Source organism: Thermobia domestica, chromosome 10 (assembly GCF_964235325.1).
Source record: "Thermobia domestica chromosome 10, izTheDome1.hap1.1, whole genome shotgun sequence".
In the NCBI taxonomy this organism is placed as follows: domain Eukaryota; kingdom Metazoa; phylum Arthropoda; class Insecta; order Zygentoma; family Lepismatidae; genus Thermobia; species Thermobia domestica.
Genome location: NC_137463.1, coordinates 228,201,849 through 228,223,475, shown reverse-complemented (window position 1 = coordinate 228,223,475; position 21,627 = coordinate 228,201,849). Strand labels below are relative to the sequence as shown.

The following is a 21,627-nucleotide window of genomic DNA, read 5'->3' as shown; positions in this document are numbered from 1 at the left end:
GCACTTGTCAGTACTCGTAATACTTTAGTACATAAAGAGACTTCTCGTCCACTCTGTAGGCTACATACGTTTTGTAAGTTGCAATTTATTGGCATAATAGTTCCTTCTTATTCTAGCGTAATAGGTAGTATATTCTGAAAGGAAAATAAGATAATTATTTCAATCCAAAAGGACGTGATAAATAAAGATTCCTGAAAATGGCCCACCCTTGCGCCTTTTGCGTCCTAATTCTTTGCGATGATATCCTGTCATCGTATCGCTCATTGAGGTTTCCACATTCTCTCACGAAATTAGTCGCTGTACAAGCACATCTAGTGAAGTACAAAGTAACTAATGGAGCAGGTTAAAAGAAAAAAAAAACAGCTGGCGATTTTGTTCGTTCTCCTCAAGAGTGTTAGTTGTTAAAATGGTGTTCCTCTAAAGTTAACTTATGCCATGTGCTTCAATTTTGCAGCTGCACCTAGAAAAACTTCACTAAAGGATTTTACTGTTTCTTGGTGCTCAGATATTCGACATACGCTCAATGACGAGAATCTCAATTAAACTAAAAACATTTCCCAATGAACCAAAATACAAGTAAAACTACAGAATTGGTTCATTTTTTAGGTTCCTTTGGAATATTTTTTGGCCACATCTGATAAAACCAAGTTAAGAGAAAGAAGAAGACAATTTTCAGAAAGGCGATGGTTATGTCTGATTATACTTTTGTTAATTGTACTCTTGGCGATTACTTACAAATTTATGTTGGCTGACCACAAGTGCAGAACGTAGTAATTAGTTAAAAGTAACAGGATTGCAATTGGAAAATCTGGAAAGTTACATCAAAGATTCAGTATGGAAGAAGAAGGGCTTACTGTTGGAACAAAACCTTCTAATGAGTTTTCCAACATGCAACCATTTAGTTCTTCGGTATGTAATAAAGTACATTTGTTAATGTAGCTATTAACTAAATTTCCATTTCGTAAATCAAGAATAAGCACGTATGTTAGGAAACAGCATTATACAGCGAAAACAAGCGCTATTGATCATTTTTAATATCAATAATTTGGTGCACGAAAACACTTGTAATGACTAATTATAATGCGTAATTAAGAATATGGATACTTTATCAATATATGGGAACTCATCCTTAATCTGCAACAAACTGTAAATTTGGTGCTGGTTCAGTTTAAGGGATCATAGATTTATAAAATTTAGAAAAAATGCATGTCACTTCAAAAGAAGGCATATATTCCGTTATGTCTCTCCAGCTTTTCAACATTACAATAATTACTTATAATAAGGTCAGGTTAGTTTAGTTTAGTTTGGTTTAGGTTAGGTTTGGTCTCGTTTACGGTAAGTTTTCTTTGTGGCGAACAGTGACTGGAACCGGTACCTCATAGTATAAGTAGTAGTAGGAGGAGAAGTAGGAGTAGCAGTAGGAACGGATTAGAAGCCCCGCAGGGGTTCGTTGGGTTCTGTTCACATAAAATGGGCAAATTAAAGACTGTTCAGCACAAAGTAAACTCTTGTCTCGTTCACTTACTTAGTACATAGAGTTGGCCTAGCGGGGCTTACCGGAACTTAAATTCAAAAGAAAAATGTATAGGTAATCAAAATATATCCTCTGACATTCTTAATAGTGTTCCAAAATGGATTCATAACGATAAAGCTGTCTCACACGTAAGCACCTAGTAACATGCGGAATATTGTTTCCGCGCATACACACCGTCTTTTACGAGCCTGCACTTTAGGCACTCTTCCACGCTATCGTGCGAACCAACGAGATTAGCCATGGCTTACTTGGGTTAGATAACATTCGTTCTCTTTAGTGAATAGCTAGCACAGATTGGTTGGTGTTTCTTGCACTCGAATTTATGGCATATATCTGCACGCTGTATTTATACCCATAACTGTTGAGCGTTCCTAAAGTGAATCTGTACCCAGGAATGTAATCATCCCATAAGAAGTAATTGGTAATATACTAGGAGTGGATTTCCTTATGAAAGAACTACATACCTAATTCATGAATTCACGTATGATCCCCTAAAGTGGCACTGCATAATTTCGTTTCATAAATCATTCATCATATTGATGAACAATCTATATAAATTTGTTCAAATTTTATTAACATATTTTGGTTTGGATGAAGTTGAATTTACGTAATGTGCAATGTGGATGCTAATGCTGTTGGAGAAAATTGCAATTTAAAAAAATATATTATTAATTTCAAAAAATAAGGATCCTAGATTTTTATCAGATGATTAATCCGTAATTGTTCAAATTTTGACTAAGAAAAGTACTGTTATACAAGAGAATTAGAAGTATATTTTTTAAAAAATTCAAAGTATAGATGTTAGCTTTACTTTGTTTTCTGTAAAAGGTACTATTATTTCCTTGTAGCGTAGTCTGGATAACGTTGACTGTTAACTGTAACTGTCGATTGGTTGATTAGTTAATTAACTAATTTCAGTTAATTGTTTATTGAAAGAGCGGATTCATTTATTATCATTTGATTATCCTTCATCTTCACATTCTTTGCTTGCTTTTTCAGTTTCTATTACCGCTGTAAGACTTGCGGGTTTTCGAGTTTTTGGTAGGACTTAGGTATACAAGAGGATGATCAATGGATGTCTTCTGTCTGAGGTGGACATGCACCATCCTGGCCTGCATTGCATGAGTCCAGTTTTTATAAATGTAATACATACGTTGCCACCAGTTTGAACATGTGCGCAGAACAGTGTTTCTTAGCACGCACTGACATTTGATAATTGAGCGGCTCGGGGAAAGACAATGTTTAACGCCACTTCCGGTAAAATTGAGCTATTAGGTGGAATGGTTTGAGATCTCACCACAGAACAATTTAAGTAGGTAGTTTAAGTTCGGAATTGTAGCTGAAGGCAGCAGGGGAAGCTTATTTAATATGCATCATGCTTTGCATCATGATATGAAATATGAGCGTGAAATAAATGCAAGGATAGGAATGGTGAAAGAAGCCTTGAGGAGAAAGGAAAGACTACTTTGTGAGACCTTAAATAAAGAGTTAAGAAAAAGACTAATAAAATGCTTCATGTAGAGTATTGTGCTGTATGGGTTAGAATAATGGACATTACGCAAAATGATGGAAAATGACGGAAGCTTTCGAAATGTGGATTTGGAGAAGAATGGAAATAATTTGCTGGGTCAATCAGAAGACGAATGAGATGGTGGAGGGGAAAAGATCAATTTTAGATATTATTAAGAAGAGGAAGAGAAACTGGTTGGAACATTGGCTAAGAAGAAACTATCATGAGGGATGTGTTAGAGGGCATGTTGACAGGAAAGAGAGGGAGATGGCGAAGGAGACTACAATTAATGGATGATATAAAAACAGAGAAACCGTATGTGAAGCTTCTCAGTTGCAGCAAGTGACCTGCCAACAATGGCAGAATACTTGATGATGATAATAATGATGCATTGCATTGCATTGCATTCAATTACTTCAAAATTAGAAAATGGCGCTTACCATTCTTTTCTCCTGTGCGCTGTGCCCCTGAATTAAGTGACACCATGCTACCTTGTAACTATGTGGATAGCGTACACTCCTTTGCCACAGAAGACTCAGGTTCGATCTCCCGTGGGTGTTCATATAGTTCGGGTAATCTGTAGATCCACATCTGAAATAACCTTGCTGGTGAAAGGGACCCTAAACCCAAATAAAGTAAAATTTAAAAGAAAAGCAGTATTCTCCAATGGAAGTGGCAAATCGCGTACTACGTGCGTACGTCAAGATAGCTATTCTTAGCGGCGGAAATGCACGCAGAATTACAAGAAGCAGTGGGTGTACGTGCCCTCCCACCCATATCGAATAGTGACGCTTCTAATTCAATCGCTGATTCTTAACTTCAGTTTACCTAGGCTCCCGGAATTTGTGAGGGCTGGATATTATTCGACCCTACATTCTTAGTTCTCTTGTTTTAAACATCAGCATGTCTAGTACACCAAGACGTCGTGCAATGAGGCGGTTGCCATTTGTGCGCATTGTGGCCAAGAAAGTGATGGTGCGGGTCAATGTACAGCGACCATACCCTCTTGTGTCCAAGGGTGATCGTTCAGCTTAGTCTAGGAACTGTCAAAGCTTTCGAAGAGAAAATCTTATTTGAGAACTTACGGTTGGCGAAAAGACTGTTAAACGTCGTGTAAAGAGAGCATTCCAACGTCGCTTCCCGTTCCGTTTACCTCCTTTCGCTATGGCTTGTAGATCTGTGGCTACCCAGATATCTTATGTTTTCACGTAATCTGAGTTCACCCAATACCGGAGTCCTAAACCGAGAACCCTCACCATCACTTTATGTACTTGTTGTGTTCGGCAATCTTTCCAACTATAGCGCCCTTACAGTGGAGTCTTAACGCCTGCAGTAGTCGCCTTGAAGACTTAAACAAATGAGGCCTTATGCAGAGTCGTTTAGAGGTATCATTAGCATCATACTAAAGGCCTGAGTACTGCAGGAAACATATGTTCGTCGAACTCTTTAGTACGGCACTAATCACGCGTCAGAACGACTGCATAAGGCCCATATTATTTTACCATCCACTAGCTGTTATGTATTTGGAAGAAATTTATTTTCAGCTTACACAATCAACTTCACCTCACTACATTATTTGCAGGTATGATAAGCACACTGATATTCTCGGTATTGGCGACGCAGCTATTGTTGTACTTTGTGACTTATATTCTCGGTGTATTAACACCAATCACCATTGCTCGTTATATATTCCTAATGCTGAAGCCTAGGAAAGTATTAGCCAAACTTTCTGTTGGGCTAGTTTGATTGTGGCTTTCGGTCTTCCCGATCTATAATCTTGCCAATCTTAAAAGCAAGATTCAAGAAGCCTTTTACCATCGTCAGGATCTTGTATATATACACTAGCGTGGTCCTTATTTTTCAACTTCCAAGATACTTTGAGTCTCCCTCTAATATGATTTCGTATCAGATCAAAATAACCCATAAGAAAAACTAGCACAATTGAATCATATTAAATAGTGCCCCAAACTAGCTCAAGTTTTGAATGCATTTACAATACACAATATGAGCAAAGTTATCGTGTGAGTTTGGAACTGCTAGAGGGAGTGATATCATATCTTGGATAGATAATGAAGGACGATCCGCATTTATTATTGCATAATATCATCGTGGAGGCCTCTGGAAACACATATCCAAAGATATTTCCAACTTATTTGTAATCATTTTATATCTATTACCTTCATAATATGTGAGTTTTAATTTATAAACTACTTCCGAACTTCTTCACATTGTATACTTTCTTCAAACATACTTCTTATTGTACTTTATACTTCATATTGTATATTGTAAATGGATTGAAGGCTTGAGGTCGCTTGGGGCATCATTTAAGATTAATCGATTGAACTAATTTTTGTCATGGGTTATTTTGGCCTGATATGGAACTTTTTTAGAGTATGAGAATAAAAAATTTCAGAAGTTGAAAAATAAGAACCATCCTAAATATATACTCCGGTCAAATCGTTATGACCACCGGCTATCTTTTGAAGGACATTTTTGGGTTGTCATAGGAGGCAAGATGCACAGCAGAAGCACTTGCCAAACGATGACAGAGATCTCATTTGACCAGTCAGTGTGGTGCTTCTGCGTACATCAAACCCATCACCAAACGACAAGACGAAAGACACTTCATAAAAGATGTCGGACGTCGTATATTGTGGGGGTTTGCAAAACTGACTAGGGCGTAAGCTGTGGCACAATTGATAGCAGACCTTAACGGTGAACAAAGCATGAGTGTGTCTTAGCCCTCAGTTCTCGTAGACTGTTAGATATGGGCCTCCGCAACCGACATCTCACAGTGTACCAATGTTAACCGCTAGGGATGTGCACGAGACGAGTCGAGACAGGAATTTCCTGACAAAATTCGAGTCGAAACACGGCTCTTGCAATAGAGAAATATACATTTTTCGAGTCGAGACATCACTTTTACAGCACATTTTCGAGACTAGACAGCCACAAATCTTGTCTCGTGCGCATCCCTATTAACCGCACAACACCGTCTATTATGATAGTAATGAACAGATGGCTATCATCATTAGACCACCGAGGAATGATACAACGTTACATGGTCCGATGAATGACAATACTGAGTTCATCACATCGATGGCCGGGTCAAAATTCGTCTTTTTCCACACGAACAGCTGCTCGAGACGATAACGGACCGGTAATTGCTCCACTATGATTTGGGGACCTTCACATGCTCATCCATGGCTCAATAATGCGTATGAAGGAAGGGTTTCTAGTTATCAGTAGATCATGCTGATCATATACCGGTACACCAACTCACGACGGTCATATTTCTAGCTGCCATGGTCCAAGGAGAATAGTGAATTTCAATAGATGCAATGGCTTCCAAACTCACCCGATCTTCACCCAATTGAACACTCTTGGGATGTTTTCCTCGGTGGGATTTACAGGAATTAAGGAATTTGTGTAAGCACATGTGGTGCGCCATGCCTCCAGCTACCTACCAATAGGGCTGTGCGATATGTCGATATATCGATATCGTCGATATCGATATCATCTTATATCGATCATCGATATCGCAAAAATATCGACGTCGATATATCGATATCGTCGATATTCGATATCGATATCCGATATTGTCGATATTCGATATCGATATCCAATATCGTCGATATTCGATATCGATATCCGATATTTTCGATATCGATATCCGATATCGTCGATATTCGATATCGATATCCGATATTGTCGATATTCGATATCGATATCCGATATCGTCAATATCGATATTCGATATTGGTGTTTCACACTTCCTCGAAAAAATTACGACAGGTTTTGCTTTATATATATATTATATATAACGCTTTTTGGCTCGCGATAGTAGCTGCATTTGCATTTCTTAACCGAATGAAACCAAACTGCACGATACTCGTATGAGGCAGAAAAACGCCCCGTTTCATGAGTCAAATTAATGTAGGGCTTGGGGACTATGCTTCCCAACATTCCATGTTAATATTTAGTTCTCTCTTTTGACTTCATTTCTTAACAGAATGAAGCCAAATTTACAGAGGATTAGTATGGGTTAAAAATTTGGTTCCTTTTGAAGAAAGTCCAAATCGGCGGCGGTGGGGTAGAGATGTTTCTACGTCTACTTAATCCACATAAATATTGTGTATTTAACTTATATTATCGCCTACACTTCTTCACCGAATCAAACCAAACTTTGTGTAAAAATTGTATTGGGCAGAAATGATGTTCCTTTCGAAGATAAAGCCAAAACTAGTGCAGACCCGGGGAGCTATGCCTTCCAAAATATTTCTCATCATTAACATGGCTGCATTCCTTAACCGAGTCAACTTGATATCCTCACTACAATTAACGTTTGTGCTGTATTGCCATTGCGAGTGAAAAATCAAATGCCTGTGCTAAAATTTGCTTAAATCTAAACAGACAGGAAAACAAGAATTTGCTAGTTTTTTGTGCAAAGTAGTAATTTTCCGTTTATTTGTATGTGGTTACTAGATGTAAGTTGAGCCACGTAATTCAGCCCACTAAAACAAACAAATCCCTCCATTCTGTCATTTCACTACACAGACCTACATATTCTGTTTAGGTAGTATTAACACTTCCCTATTTCTTTGGATTTGCTTAAGTATTAGAATATGCATTATTAGGTGCACTGTTATTAGGAATGACTTAGAACCTCTCTAAATTAATTTCACAAGCAGAACTGAATAATGATATAGGACGTAAGCTTTAGCCTAAATTTAATAAAGACATGAACACTTTTAGATATCAGTTTGCACAAAACCAATAACAAGAAACCTCTTCATATGGGAGATGTCACGTCTTTGCGTAAAGCTCTTTAATACAAAAAGATTATCAGTTTAATAATAACATGAAAGAGATCTCGATTGATCGCGTTCTTTTTTAATTGGATATTAAAATAGAATACTACAAAATAATAAGTCCAAGTGTTAAATTTGTAAAGCTAACGGATTAACTTAGAAGAACACAAACAGACACATCACACATACAGAGAAAAATGAACAATAACTGTCTTGTTTAGAAATATGCCTATTAGCACAGTTTTCAACTAGAAATGTATGATGCATTGAAGTTCATGACACTGCTATTTAGGAACGAGCTCTTTTGTTCATGGAAAGAAAATCAGTTGTTTCGCATGTTCTGCACTAACTGTACGTGAAGTATGAGCATAGTTACGATATTGCATCCACAACTATTACATCCACTTTCCGATAGAACACTGGTACCTACGCAAATACTTACGAGCCAGAAGAGCTAATTTTGGAAATTCACTGTCATGAGATTTCCTCCAGTGAAGGAGGTTTTCTTCCATATCTGTAGGCAGTGGTGCTATTCTAATTTTTGGTGACTGGTTATATCTATCTATCTATCTATCTATATATATATATATATATATATATATATATGAGAGAGAGACATAGTAGATGGATACATAGAAAGATATCTCTCTCCAGTGGCGTAACTAAGGGCTTGGGGGCCATCCCGCAGACAACGTGGAATGGGGCCCCTTTTCTATGTCCTACATCGCAATTTGGAGGCCTCGTGATGGCCTGGGCCCCCCGCAATGCGGGGTCTGCGAGGCCCTTATTTACGCCCCTGTCTCTCTCCCTCTCTCTTAGGAAGCAAATCATGCAAGATAGACAAAGGCAAATTTTTCACTGGATACCACAAGTGACAAGTAGAGACCTACACAGCAACCTAATATAAGGTGTTGTGACGAAATTAGGTAGCACTGCGAATATCTTGGAAACGAATTATCCAAAATAGATGTTTGTCAAGAAGTATTGGAAACACCTTAACCCAGCAAGGGATCAACAATTATTGATAATGGTATATATGCGTTTCAAATGTAAATAACCCTCACCACTGCACTCATGTGATCCCAGTTTTCATTCTTGATATCTAACCAGCCCATTTGAAATTAAGAAAAAATAGCTTATACCTTATTCTGAGAGATTATATATATAACCCTGTAGCTGTAAGAATTTCTAAGAACAAAGCTAAACAAACTGAAACTTGGTCGTTCTTGGGTATAACTGGATAAAATTTACTGTTAGATCTATGCCTGGGTATAACAAACTCGAAATATATTAACAACCGGTTCTGGCGAACCGGTGCGAACCGGCTGAATAGCACCACTGTCTGTAGATGGCACTGAAAGATATGCATCGATTTCCTGTTGCAGTGAGGCATCAAATGATTAGCACAAAAGAGAAACGGGGATTCCCCGATTTTGCTTTTGTTGATCGGGTACGTCATTCGTCCATATCTGAAATGAAATGAAATTTTTGAGTTTTACGTTCAATGATTATGCCGGTTAGGCTAAAGGAGACAGTGATAATGAGAAATGAATGAAAATGATGAAATGAAGAAAGTGAGAGGAAACGGGAGAATCCCGAGGAAACCCACACAACGGTGTTTCTCCACCACAAAGTTCACTTGGCAAGAGCAAGGTTTCAACCGGGGACCTCATGCACCAGAGGTGAACGCTCTACCACTGAGCCACCATGGACCCTATCGTCCATATCTGGATCAAGTATTGTTTGTGCGTGAGCTTAAAATACAACGCACGCACGTGTTATACTATAGAAAGAACTTCTCTCTCTCTCTGAAACGCATACCGCCACACGTGCACATTCACAATCGCACATACATGAAATAAACACCTACACACAAATAAAACACGCATATTCTATATCACCCTGTTTCACTCTCATTACTTCTGCAATGATGACCAATATGATGGCTGAGAAAGAAATTAAATGACTATTTTTATTAACTTTTTTCTGAGGAAAGACTGGTGGATTAGAAGGAACACAAGTCTGTTTTCTGTGACTAACAAGTATTCTGACAAGGAAAGGTCACGCAGTGGCTCCGCTGAGATCCGAACGAGACAATTGTGTTTGCATTTGAAATGCTATAACTAGATGAATCCCAAAGTTATACGTGCCACCGGGAGGAATATCGTGAGTTACAACATGTTTTGTAATGTAAGAACTACAAAAAAATTACATGGCACAATAGTTTGAACCGAGTCGTTTGTTCGGAAACGGTTGGGTAAGTGGAAAACTCGACCAACACGTATCCCATCATTTTCAACGACAAACTTTTTGGGGTAAAAAACTTTGTCCCAGGGTCCCCCGCAGGGTCCCAGACGGGGTCCAACTCAAAATTTTCAAATGGCAAGGGGGGTTAAGTGGCACATCATTTGAAAGCTGTTGTAAAATGAAAGTAAATGCAGCAGGTCTCGACTCTCTACAACAACCCTGTGCAAAATGGCGACCGGACAAAGTGTAAACAAAAACTTAATTGAAAAGTCCATGGTCATCCCTATAAATCGGAAATGGTGAGACAAATGTGAAAACAGAAAAGGATGTGTGGTATTATTTTCAAAGTATAACGATTTAAGTGAAAACGTCTTGTCCCAGGGTCCCCACATGGTCCCAGGTGGGGTCCAACTAAAAAATTTCAAATGGCAAGAGAGATAGGACATCGTTGGAATGCTCTTGTTAAGTGAAAGATGATGGAGCACGTATCGACTTTCTACGACAACCCTGTCCAAAATTGCGGCGGGTCAAAATGTAAACAAATTGGAAAACAATCCAAGATGGCCGCTTAAAACCTATATCGAAAGGATAAGCATACCAAACTGCTGAAGCTAGGAAAACAAATTTGGCATTAATGTTGATTAGTCAGTGACTAAAATATGCAAAATGTTCAAAAACGTGACATCTTGAGTTCAAAATGCCGCACTATGTATCGAACGCATATCCAGCTCACACCACTGGTGTTGGAGAAGTGAACGTTTATGGTTAATAGTCCACAAAATATCAAAGAGTATAATCTGTAATCCAATATGGCTGCCAGCGTGAAAAATGAGTTTGTATATAAACATGTTATTTCTTGGAATACTGTGACTAAGCCAACAAAGTTTGACCCAGTTCGATGTACTGAAATGACTTACATATGTTTGGTACTACTTGCCAATCTTGCAAATGATTTTTTTATTTGGTATTGTTTGAAGTATTGAGATCAAACCAACGAATGACATACAAATGTAACCATCACGAATACGTTACAATAGAGCCCCCAACTTACAGGTGCAGCAAGTTCTTTCTGTATGAACTACGTATGACAAAATTACAAAAATACCCGAAGGTAAAGTTTTTTTTTTTCGCACTATGACTAGGAAGTCATAGTTGTGTGTTCATCGCATATTCGTTATATTCAAGTAAATAATGCCGAGAGAACCGTGACGAACGTGCATTAAGAAGAAACCATATATATGTTGTTACCGAATGAAATAATAATTGGAAGTGAATCGAAATTCAAATGTTGTTTACTCTTCCTAGTATTTCTAAATATATAATAGAGAAAAATAGAGATTTAGATTTGTACTGTTATGAATGACAGATTTTAAGCACCTTGGATTCAAGGTGGCCATATTTTTCAATTAAGCTTTTATTTACATTTTGACCCGCCACAATTTTGGACAGGGTTGTCGTAGAAAGTCAAGACTTGCTCCATCTACTTTCATTTAACAAGATCTTGCAAACGATGAGCTTCTTAACCTCTCTTGCCATTTGAAACTTTTTAGTTGGACCCCACCTGGGACCCTGTGGGTACCCTGGGACAAGACGTTTTCACTTAAATTGTTGTACTTTGAACATAATGCCAGACCCCCTTCCTATTTTCAAGTCTCACCATTTCCGATTTATAGGGGTGACCATGGACTTTTCAATTAAGTTTTTGTTTACATTTTGACCCCCCCTCATTTTGCACAGGGTTGTTGTAGAGAGTCGAGACTTGCTGCATTTTCTTTCATTTTACAACAGCTTTCAAATGATGTGCCACTTAACCCCCCTTGCCATTTGAAAATTTTGAGTTGGACCCCGTCTGGGACCCTGCGGGGGACCCTGGGACAAAGTTTTTTACCCCAAAAAGTTTGTCGTTGAAAATGATGGGATACGTGTTGGTCGAGTTTTCCACTTACCCAACTGTTTCCGAACAAATGACTCGGTTCAAACTATTGTGCCATGTAATATTTTTTTGTAGTACTTACATTACAAAATATGTTGTAACTCACGATATTCCTCCCGGTGGCACGTATAACTTTGGGATTCATCTAGTTATAACATTTCAAATGCAAACACAATTGTCTCGTTCGGATCTCAGCGGAGCCACTGCGTGACCCTTCCTTGTGAGATATCCCCCATTGAAACGTTTTGAGACCAGATTGTATATATCAACATGAATATTCAAGACCAATCAATATGTTGAATATCCGTATTTGATGTTTTCGATATCAATATTGGATGTTGTCGATATCGATATTCGATATTGTCGATATCGATATTCGATATTGTCGATATTCGATATTGTCGATATCGATATTCGATATTGTCGATATCCGATATCGATATTGTCGATATCGATATTCGATATCCGATATTGTCGATATCGATATCGATATTGTCGATATCGATATATCTATTCGATATCGATATCAGAAAAATATCGAATGTCGATATCGAAATTTCGATATCGCACAGCCCTACCTACCAAGGCCTCATCGCTTTCATGCCAAACCGCATTGCTGCTATCATCCTAGCCAAACGTGGACATACCAGATATTAGGTAGATGGTGGTCATGTTTCGACTGGTGAGTGTATATATAATGAATGTTTAATGGAAACACCAACAACGGGGCTATTTGTCCCCGTCGCGTACATGACAGAAAAATTTAAAAAGAAAACCTCAAAGTTCGTTAATCATTCCAATTTCACGAGAAAATGAGAATACGGTCGCTAGAGACCGGTATATCAACTGAAACCTAATTCAGATTTTTAGGTAGTTAACGTTCTCTGCAGTTTGAGTACTCTGAACTTTCTACAAGAATGTGCCAAGTTATGAGAATCGCCGATACGTAAGCGTCAAAAGAAACTTCATCTCGGCGACCAGTACGTTTGCAATAATTCCAAAATACAGTTGTAAGTTTTACGAGTGAAGTTTATTATCTTTCAAGATCCTAATCCGCTTTCGGGGCCATTGGATGAAATAGCAACGGCGATCAGAGCACAAGTAGAAGTTTTCCAGTGCAACCTCTGCCAATCCAACGTTCTTAGCTGCTGTGTCAGCATATTCGTTTCGCCAATTTCCGAAATGTGCCAGCATTCAGCAGCCTTATTATACTCTTAGTGAGTCGGTGCAGATAAGTTCATAACGCAACGAAAGTCGAAATGCATGATCGAGAGCAAGTTTAATTGCTGTTAGTTCAGTAGTGAATATTGAACACAGGGGATACAGAATAAATTTCTAACTGTTTTTCTCTGTGACGAAGGCACAATCAACAGATTCTCAGTTTCTTGAACCATCTGAATAAAACATTAAAATTGGGGTGCTGTTCCAGTAACGCCTCTGATTCTTGCTATTATTCCTGAATATTCGTATGTTGTTTACTATGTGATGACACCAAGATCGAACCTTGGTGAAGTCAACAGCCAAGGTGGAAGGGCAAAAACAGCAAGCAAAGAAAGAAATGGTCATACAAATTTGTGTTCGATGAAACTCATAACCACGAATGTACCATGGACGTGTATTCCGAAGGCGTTCTGCGTATCAGTCGTAAATCTGGTCACGACGCAACAGAAAGGTGCAGGGGTTGTCAAAAATACGATGCACATGGGATGTATAATTCCTTAGAAGTCTCTCAAGACGATAGGCTAATGGTAATTGGTTTGCTTCTGCATGAAGAATAACAACAAGACTAGTATTAAATGCACCAATAGATAGTAATATCAAAGTGATGAACAGCGTCAATTGTTTCAGTAGAGAAAAGTGAGCAGATGAATAAAATATACAACTATAGTCTAACTTGGACCCAAGTAGACCACGACACAATTACAATAGAACAATACGATCAACTCCCCAGATACAGTGGGAAAATACATTAAGTAAATACATAGTTCAAGACACAAGAGTATTTAAGATCAAATGTATGATGCCCACGTTAACCGACAATCAAAAGTCAAACAAAAATTGACTGTGTCAACGAATAAGAGATAAATGCCAGGGAGATACAAGTTCGAATCACCAAAGAAAGTTCGCTTGCGCGGCACAAGTGTGCACATTGAGTGAAACAATGTGTAACATCAATCTCAGTCTGCTTAAATAGGTCTATAGTAGCACACAGGGGTAAGTCTTCACGGGCATGAAACTCACCGAGCTTCCAAAAGGATAGTCAATTCGAAAGGTCAAGCACCGAAGACGCCAAAAAATAATAACAGAGAGTTCCTCTGTAATCAATGGAAAATGATCAATGCCACAGAGATCTGGATGCATCTTCATATGAAGGGAGCCACAAGGAAAACACTACACGAGGAAAGGTCAATGTATGAGTAGATATCAGATCCAGTAGAAATGTTTTTACGTCCCACGGTTATGCCGGTTAGGCTAAAGGAGACGGTGATGATGAGTAATGAATGAAATGGTAGAATGAAGAAAATGGGAGAACCCCGAGAAGACCCACGCACACGGTGTTTGTCCACCACAAAGTTCACTTGGCGGGGGCTGGGATTGAACCCATGACCCCAAGCACCAGAGGTGAACGCTCTACGACTGAGCCACCGCGGCCCCTTTCCAGTAGAAAAGTAAGGACGACTGTCGTTCAAAGAAAGACCATCTCACTCACATCCAGAAGATCGTCTGACGCCAACGATACGAATACGGAACTCCAACAATCAATACAGATTGCTCAGATTGATTGTAAATATGAATCATCCTAAAAAGGCTTCAGCACGAGGCATATACAGTGAGCAGATGGTAATTGAACGAGGGAAGAAAGAAAGGTCGTACCGCAACTGCTTGCAGACGTGAGTGTAATGGCTTCTCCAACTCTATGATCGAGGTATACGGTTAATCCATCTATAAGGGCATAATTGTGGGACATTAAACTGAAAAACATTATTTCATTTATTTCATACCGTCAATCCACTCAGGATTCTCACTCCCTCTGCCTCGGCTTGGCTGGCTTTCTTCTGGTCAATACGTGTCTGGTCTTAGGCATTGGTGGTCTGACCAAATGCGTACATGTAATGTAAATCACGAATTTGGTGTGGGTAAGTCCTGTTCATTCAACGATGTAAACCTCATATATATATATATATATATATATATATATATATATATATATATATATATATATATATATATATATATATATATATATTTACTTGGACAACAATCGCATTACAAACTTACGAAAATGTTTCTATGGTTTCTTACCCACGTCCTTCCTCTTGAAACCAACTATCAGAGATGTTTAACCATACTCTGGGCTTATACGATAAAGTAGGAATGACTGCGAAATTTAGGCTAGATCAAAGCAAGGTAAGCCAAAATCAATCACTGTTTTACAAGGGTTGTGTTTCTGAAATGAAATTTTGTACTATGAAAGGAATGTGACATGGAAGTTCAAATGAGACATCCGATTTGATCCGTCAGGGATAGTCTACGAGTAATTCAAGCATCATGTACTACATACGTATATTCATATACAACACAGTATATGGTGACAAAAGGGAATTTGGAAAGTAAGACCTTGCAACATTGACAGCTTTCATTTTTCAGAGGTTGGCAGAACTTGCCCGTTGTTGCAATGTGATGTTGGGAGTAGTTTGTGAGTTAAACTGAGCGTGTGAATCTGGTATTTTATCGGGCGTTAGTACTACTTACTGTAAGTAAACTGAATGCTGTGGATACATTTTGTTTGTGTTTAAGTGAAGTAAAAAAAAATGCCTCGCACTCGTGGTTGTAAGTACACAGCTAACAACTTCTGTTAGGTTTGTGGTGAGTTCACCTTCGTGAGGAACAGGAAGAAAATCACACCCATCATCAAGAGAGCATATAAGCAGTACTTTGGCGTCGGAGCTGGTGATTTTGATAAGAAGTGGTCACCTAATATGTGTTGTGTTACATGTTATTGTAAATTAATTAAGTGGTGGCAAGGAAAAAATGCTTCATTATTTGCTGTACCGATGGTTTGGAGCGAACCAAAGGACCATTTGACAGACTGTTATTTCTGCTTAACCAAAATTCAGAGATTCACGAACAGCAAATCAAAGAAACATATTGTTTATCCGGATCTGCCGTCAGCAAGACGACTTGTGGCACATTCTGAAGCTTTACCAGTTCCTTCAAGGCCCACAGATATAGAAGAGATGACTAATAGTGAAGAAAGTAGCACTACAGAACTTACATCTTCTCCGGAAAAAAGAAGGGATCCCCCGTATCAAGGCACGAGTACGCCCACGCCACGTGTATTACAGCAGAATGATTTAAATGATTTAGTGCGAGACTTAGGACTCACGTCAGTAAACAGAAAGCAGAATTGTTAGGCTTCAGGTTACAGGAATATAACCTTCTCTACGAAACAACCAATATAACCTTCAGGAACAGAGAACGTGCTTTTGTGTCTTATTTTGCCAGTGATAGTTCCGTGACATTTTGCAATGATGTTCATGGATTAATGACAGCCTTGCACATAAGATACGAACCTGGTGAATGGAGATCATTTTTGGATGCTTCGAAGAATAGCTTAAAAAACGTATTGCTGCATATCGGGAATAAACTGCCTTCAATCCCAGTTGCATATGCCACTTTTACCAAAGAGAGTTATGAAATTTTCAGAAAGATATTGACCTTAATTAAGTACAGTGACATAAGTGGAAGTTGTGTTGTGACTTCAAGGTAATAGCATTATTATTAGGGATGCAACAAGGTTACTCGAAGTATGCATGCTTTTTGTGTGAATGGGATAGTCGGGAAAGAACTTCCCACTATGTGAAAAAGGAGTGGCCTAAACGCAATTGGACACTTGATGAAAAGAATGTGCCACGGGACAGTCTTGTAGACCCTAGAAATGTTCTTGTTCCACCCCCACATATAAAACTTGGACTTATTAAACAGCTTGTGAAGGCAATGGATCCCAATGGGCCAGCTTTTGCATATCTTACTGACAAATTTCCTTGACTGTCAGCTGCAAAAATAAGAGAGGGCGTGTTTGTAGGTCCGCATATACGAGAACTGCAGAAATATAGAGGTTTTAAGGCATGTCTCACAGAGAAAGAAAAGCGCGCATGGATGAGTTTTACGAAAGTAACCCAAAACTTCCTTGGGAGAAGACGGGACCCTAAATACAAGGAGATGGTGGATGAATTGCTTGCAGCTTATCAGGATTTAGGGTGCAAAATGTCCTTGAAGGTGCATATCATGGACTCACATCTGGATTACTTCCGCAGTAATTGCTGTGACATTTCCGATGAACACGGAGAAAGATTTCATAAGGATATATCCACCATTGAAAAACGCTATGAAGGGAAGTGGATGGCCAACATGCTGGCAGACTATTGCTGGTGTATCATTAGAGACAAGAGAGACACTCAGTACAAAAGAAAAAAGTAAACCATTAAGTACGGTCGACAGCTGTTTCACATACCTACAATTTTAGGTAATACACAGTGTCAACAATATATAGTAGTGCTTTACAAACACAAATATTACGTGCTGATTACTCCAAAACTATCTCTGATGCAGAAAAACTAAAATCAAATTTGAATTCAGGAGTGAAAATTCTTTCAGAATCACTACTTTGTTACCCAGAAATAGAACTTTTTAAACTTTTTGTAGAACAGTGTAATTTAAGTGTAGTAGCCATTCTATACTGAGAGAAGAATCGAGCGAATTTAGAAGGAAAAATCCGAAGATTACGGCTATAGGCGGTTTCTCTAGCGCTGCTTCTGACACGGTAGAACTACAATTCTAAAAAATCCCTGTTATGATGCACGTTTTCTGTGTACTGTTGCTACACAACCAGATAATATTTATGAATGTATCGTGTCGGACAGAAGTCATTGATTAGTTAATGGCGACTGCTTTCAAACAAATACAGAGTATGAGAATTCTATCTGTCATATCTGTAGTTTAGTGTGGAGAAGAAACAAACTTTTGAACCAAAGGTTTAAGAACAACCCAAGTTATTGATATAAACTTTGCCGAAGATTATTGATTTATATCATAAAAGAAATACGAAAGACATTTTGGAAAAAATAAAAACAACATATAGCTTTGCAAGCGGAGGCAATGAAACCTGACGTAATAAGACTAAAGACGAATCACTTACTGCGTAGTGATCGTGGTTCAGTGGGCAAGGCCCTCGACCAGTAATGTGGAAGTTCTTGGATCGAATCCATGTGGGGAAGTATTTTTTTTTTTAGTTTGGGATTTTTGATGGCGATTGATCGACGATGACCACGTTTTATTATATTCAGATATTTGAATACTCGGATGTTTCAATACTTGAACTACCAAATCTTCAGGAATGATAATTATTATCTCGTAAAAGGTTAAAAGTTAGGAACTTATTATAGCTCAAGTCATACCATTACAAGCAAAAACGTGACTTTTCGCAAAAAAAAAAAAAAAGAACGGTTTTGTTTAATGTTGCCCACGAGAAGAGGAACGTTTTTTATCTCGTTTCTAAAACAAAACAAAAACAAAATCGGGATGAGAATTAACATTTTACAGTCGAGACGGAACAAGGCAAACTCAAATTATAGTCTCGCTTTGGAGATGAGAATCGAGACAAGTCGAAAAGTATCGTAAACATTTCTCGTCTTATCTCGATTCTCGAAATAGTGTATGTTCATTCTTAAGGTTTGAGACCTCAATATTATGTCTTATTCCAATACATATAAGCACGCTGGAGTTGATAGGAAAAAAGAAAAGAAATTGGTTTGGACCCTGTTTAAGAGATCCTTTTTGAGGATTAGTGTCCAAAAGGAAAAGAGGGGGAAAGAGGATGTTAGCTCCTGGACGATATGAAAATCGAACCTTCGGATTCATTAATAGAAATTAAGTAGGATTTGTCTTCATCACGATACATAGTAGCGTACTTTCTTTGGATAAAAGACTTTGGATTATGTATGTGTTATATTGATATTTTAACAAAATATTAGCTATATACAAATATAAGAAAGAGTAGTTTCTATTTACAAATTTTGGTTAAATGGATACATGGAACGTGTTGGCGAACAAAAATATTGTTATTTCTAGTAAGGGTGGAAAACTTAGAAACAATTCCACAATGAAACAATAACGTATCAGACACATTTATGACTCATACTGGTTCTAAGGATGACCCTTTTGTATTCATGAATTGTTTCTTGAACATGTTACGTTCTTAGACAGTACGACTCATCATTGGAGGCATGTGACGTAATGTTGTTAGTATGTTCCCTGTGAAGAAAGTCGTTTCAACTCTAACTTGTAAGACTGAGAGAAACTGGATATTTTTCATGTTATTATTCATAAGAAATATCAACGTTGTAAATGATAAAAATTCCCTTAATTACCTCAGCTGGAATGGAATTCAGGACCCTTAAATTACGAAATGAATGTTCAAGCCACGACTCTAGTATCAAATTTCACACGTTTACGATTCCAATATTTTATTAACGATGAAACACTCTGATTTCGGTCATGATAAAATACTATAGCACAGAGAATTCAAATTTAAATTTAGAAAAGACAAACAAACACGCAATGATATGAAGGAGGAAGTGGTCTTAAGAGTAATTCGAATGTTTAACTGGAACCTTGTACAGCGGGGGACACTTCTAAATGGTACACCTTAGCCGTAAATCTCCATATGGCTGTACCATTTAGAAGTGTCCCCCGCTGTACCTCAGACCACTTTTTTTTTCTGATTCACCGAAAGTATCTCCATAACTTGTCTCTCTTATGCTAGGTTATTCTCGTTTTACAGTTATTTCTTGTAACCTTGAACGACAGGAACACGAACACAGATAAATCGAGGACATTTAATATTTCAAGGGCTCTCCCACTGGGAATCGAAACCGAGACCTCGCCTACTGTACTATCTGATGAGCGGAGTTCATGGTTCGTTCCCAACGCAAGTAAATTTGAGACGACAACGTTGTGTTTGTGGGTTTTCTCGGGACACCCCCATTTTCTCGCACTTTCTCATTTCACCAATTTGTCCATCATAATTCACTTGCTTTAATCATGGTTTTTCTCAACCTAGCAGGCATAGTTGTAGGACATTAAAACCAAATGTTTCATTTTCTTTCACTTTCAAGCTGTTAACCCAAACAAATCCGAACCGAAAAACAGTTGTATTTTCTATTGCTTATTAACGAGTTCTGACAAATATATTAGGAAAAAAACATGGAGAATCGTAATTCCATTCAGAAGTGAAACAGCAGATTGATAATAACTAAACCATTTACTCAGCTTTCAAAACTTCTCCAATACACACACACACACACACACTCACACACACACACACACACACATATATATATATATACAGATGGTGATCAGAAAAATGGAAACACCTGTAGTTGGCAACACGTCAGATGTATGTTTTGGCAGTGGTGTCGTGGCGCCCGGAGCGCCGGACCGCTGGTGGTGGTGTGTTAGATCGGTCTCCATACTACGTCAGGCGCAGTGGAACAGCAGTGTCCAGTGGCTGCAGCAGACGGAGGTAGGTAAAATGGGAGAAATCTCAGATTTTCAAAGAGGGCAAATTGCTGGTGCGCGGTTATGTGGAGCGAGTGTGACGGTAGTGGCTACTGTGTTAGGTGTGTCGCGTGGGACAATATCGAAGGTGATGACGGCCTATACAACACACGGGAAAACCACATCGGGGAAGCGGAACAGTGGGCGGAAGAAAATCATGAGTGACAGATCACGCCGGATATTAAAGCGTATTGTCACGCAGAACCGTCGTGCCACTGCGGAGCAAGTGACGGAGGAACTCCATCAGCACCTCCCCCACCCTGTTTCGACAATCACAGTCCGCTGCGAATTACATGACATGAACTTACGGGGTCGTGTTGTACGGGCCAAACCGCTCATCAGGGACCATAACGCTTTTGCATGCCGCAAATGGTGCCTCGACCATGCAACTTGGACCGTTGAGGACTGGAAACGTGTGATATGGTCGGATGAGTCATCCTTCACCCTATTCCCAACCACGGGCCGTGTTTATGTGTGGAGAACGCCAAAGAAGCTTATGATCTGCAGTGTCTTCGCCCAACTGTGAAACATGGCGGTGGCTCGGTGATGCTGTGGGCCGCAATATCATGGTTTTCATTGGGTCCTGTGGTCACACTTAGCGGACGAATCACTGCCAACGATTATGTCGCAATTTTAGGAGACCACTTGCATCCTATAGTCCGGATGTTGTTCCCGGACAATGACGCCGTCTTCCAGGATGATAATGCACCCATTCACATAGCTGGCGTTGTAGCAGCGTAGTTTGAGGAACATCGGGATGAAGTTCAACACCTCCCCTGGCCCGCCCAATCCTCAGATCTCAACATAATTGAACATCTGTGGTCCGTCTTGGAAACACGACTCCGGCGATGATTTCCACCTCCATCCTCTCTCACAGAACTGACCGATGCCCTGCACGAGGAATGGTGTAAAATTCCACTTGCTTCCATTCACGACTTCTATGCCTCCATCCCACGTCGCATCAAGGCTGTTC

The 21,627-nt window shown here is 38.9% G+C and overlaps 1 protein-coding gene across 2 annotated transcripts in view; it reads left to right on the top strand.

Annotated features, from left to right (window-relative positions):
* The first annotated feature begins 575 nt into the window (after positions 1-575).
* LOC145663031 (uncharacterized) overlaps positions 576-21,627 on the top strand; it is a 48,798-nt gene continuing 27,746 nt past the window's right edge. The window contains exon 1 of one of the 2 annotated variants that reach the window (XM_081729167.1): positions 576-909. In XM_081729167.1, coding sequence (XP_081585293.1) covers positions 835-909 — 75 coding nt within the window. In that variant the 5' untranslated portion in view covers positions 576-834. Of the gene's footprint in view, positions 910-15,326; positions 15,444-21,627 lie in introns of those variants that run through there. The other variant, XM_081729169.1, reaches the window with a different exon arrangement.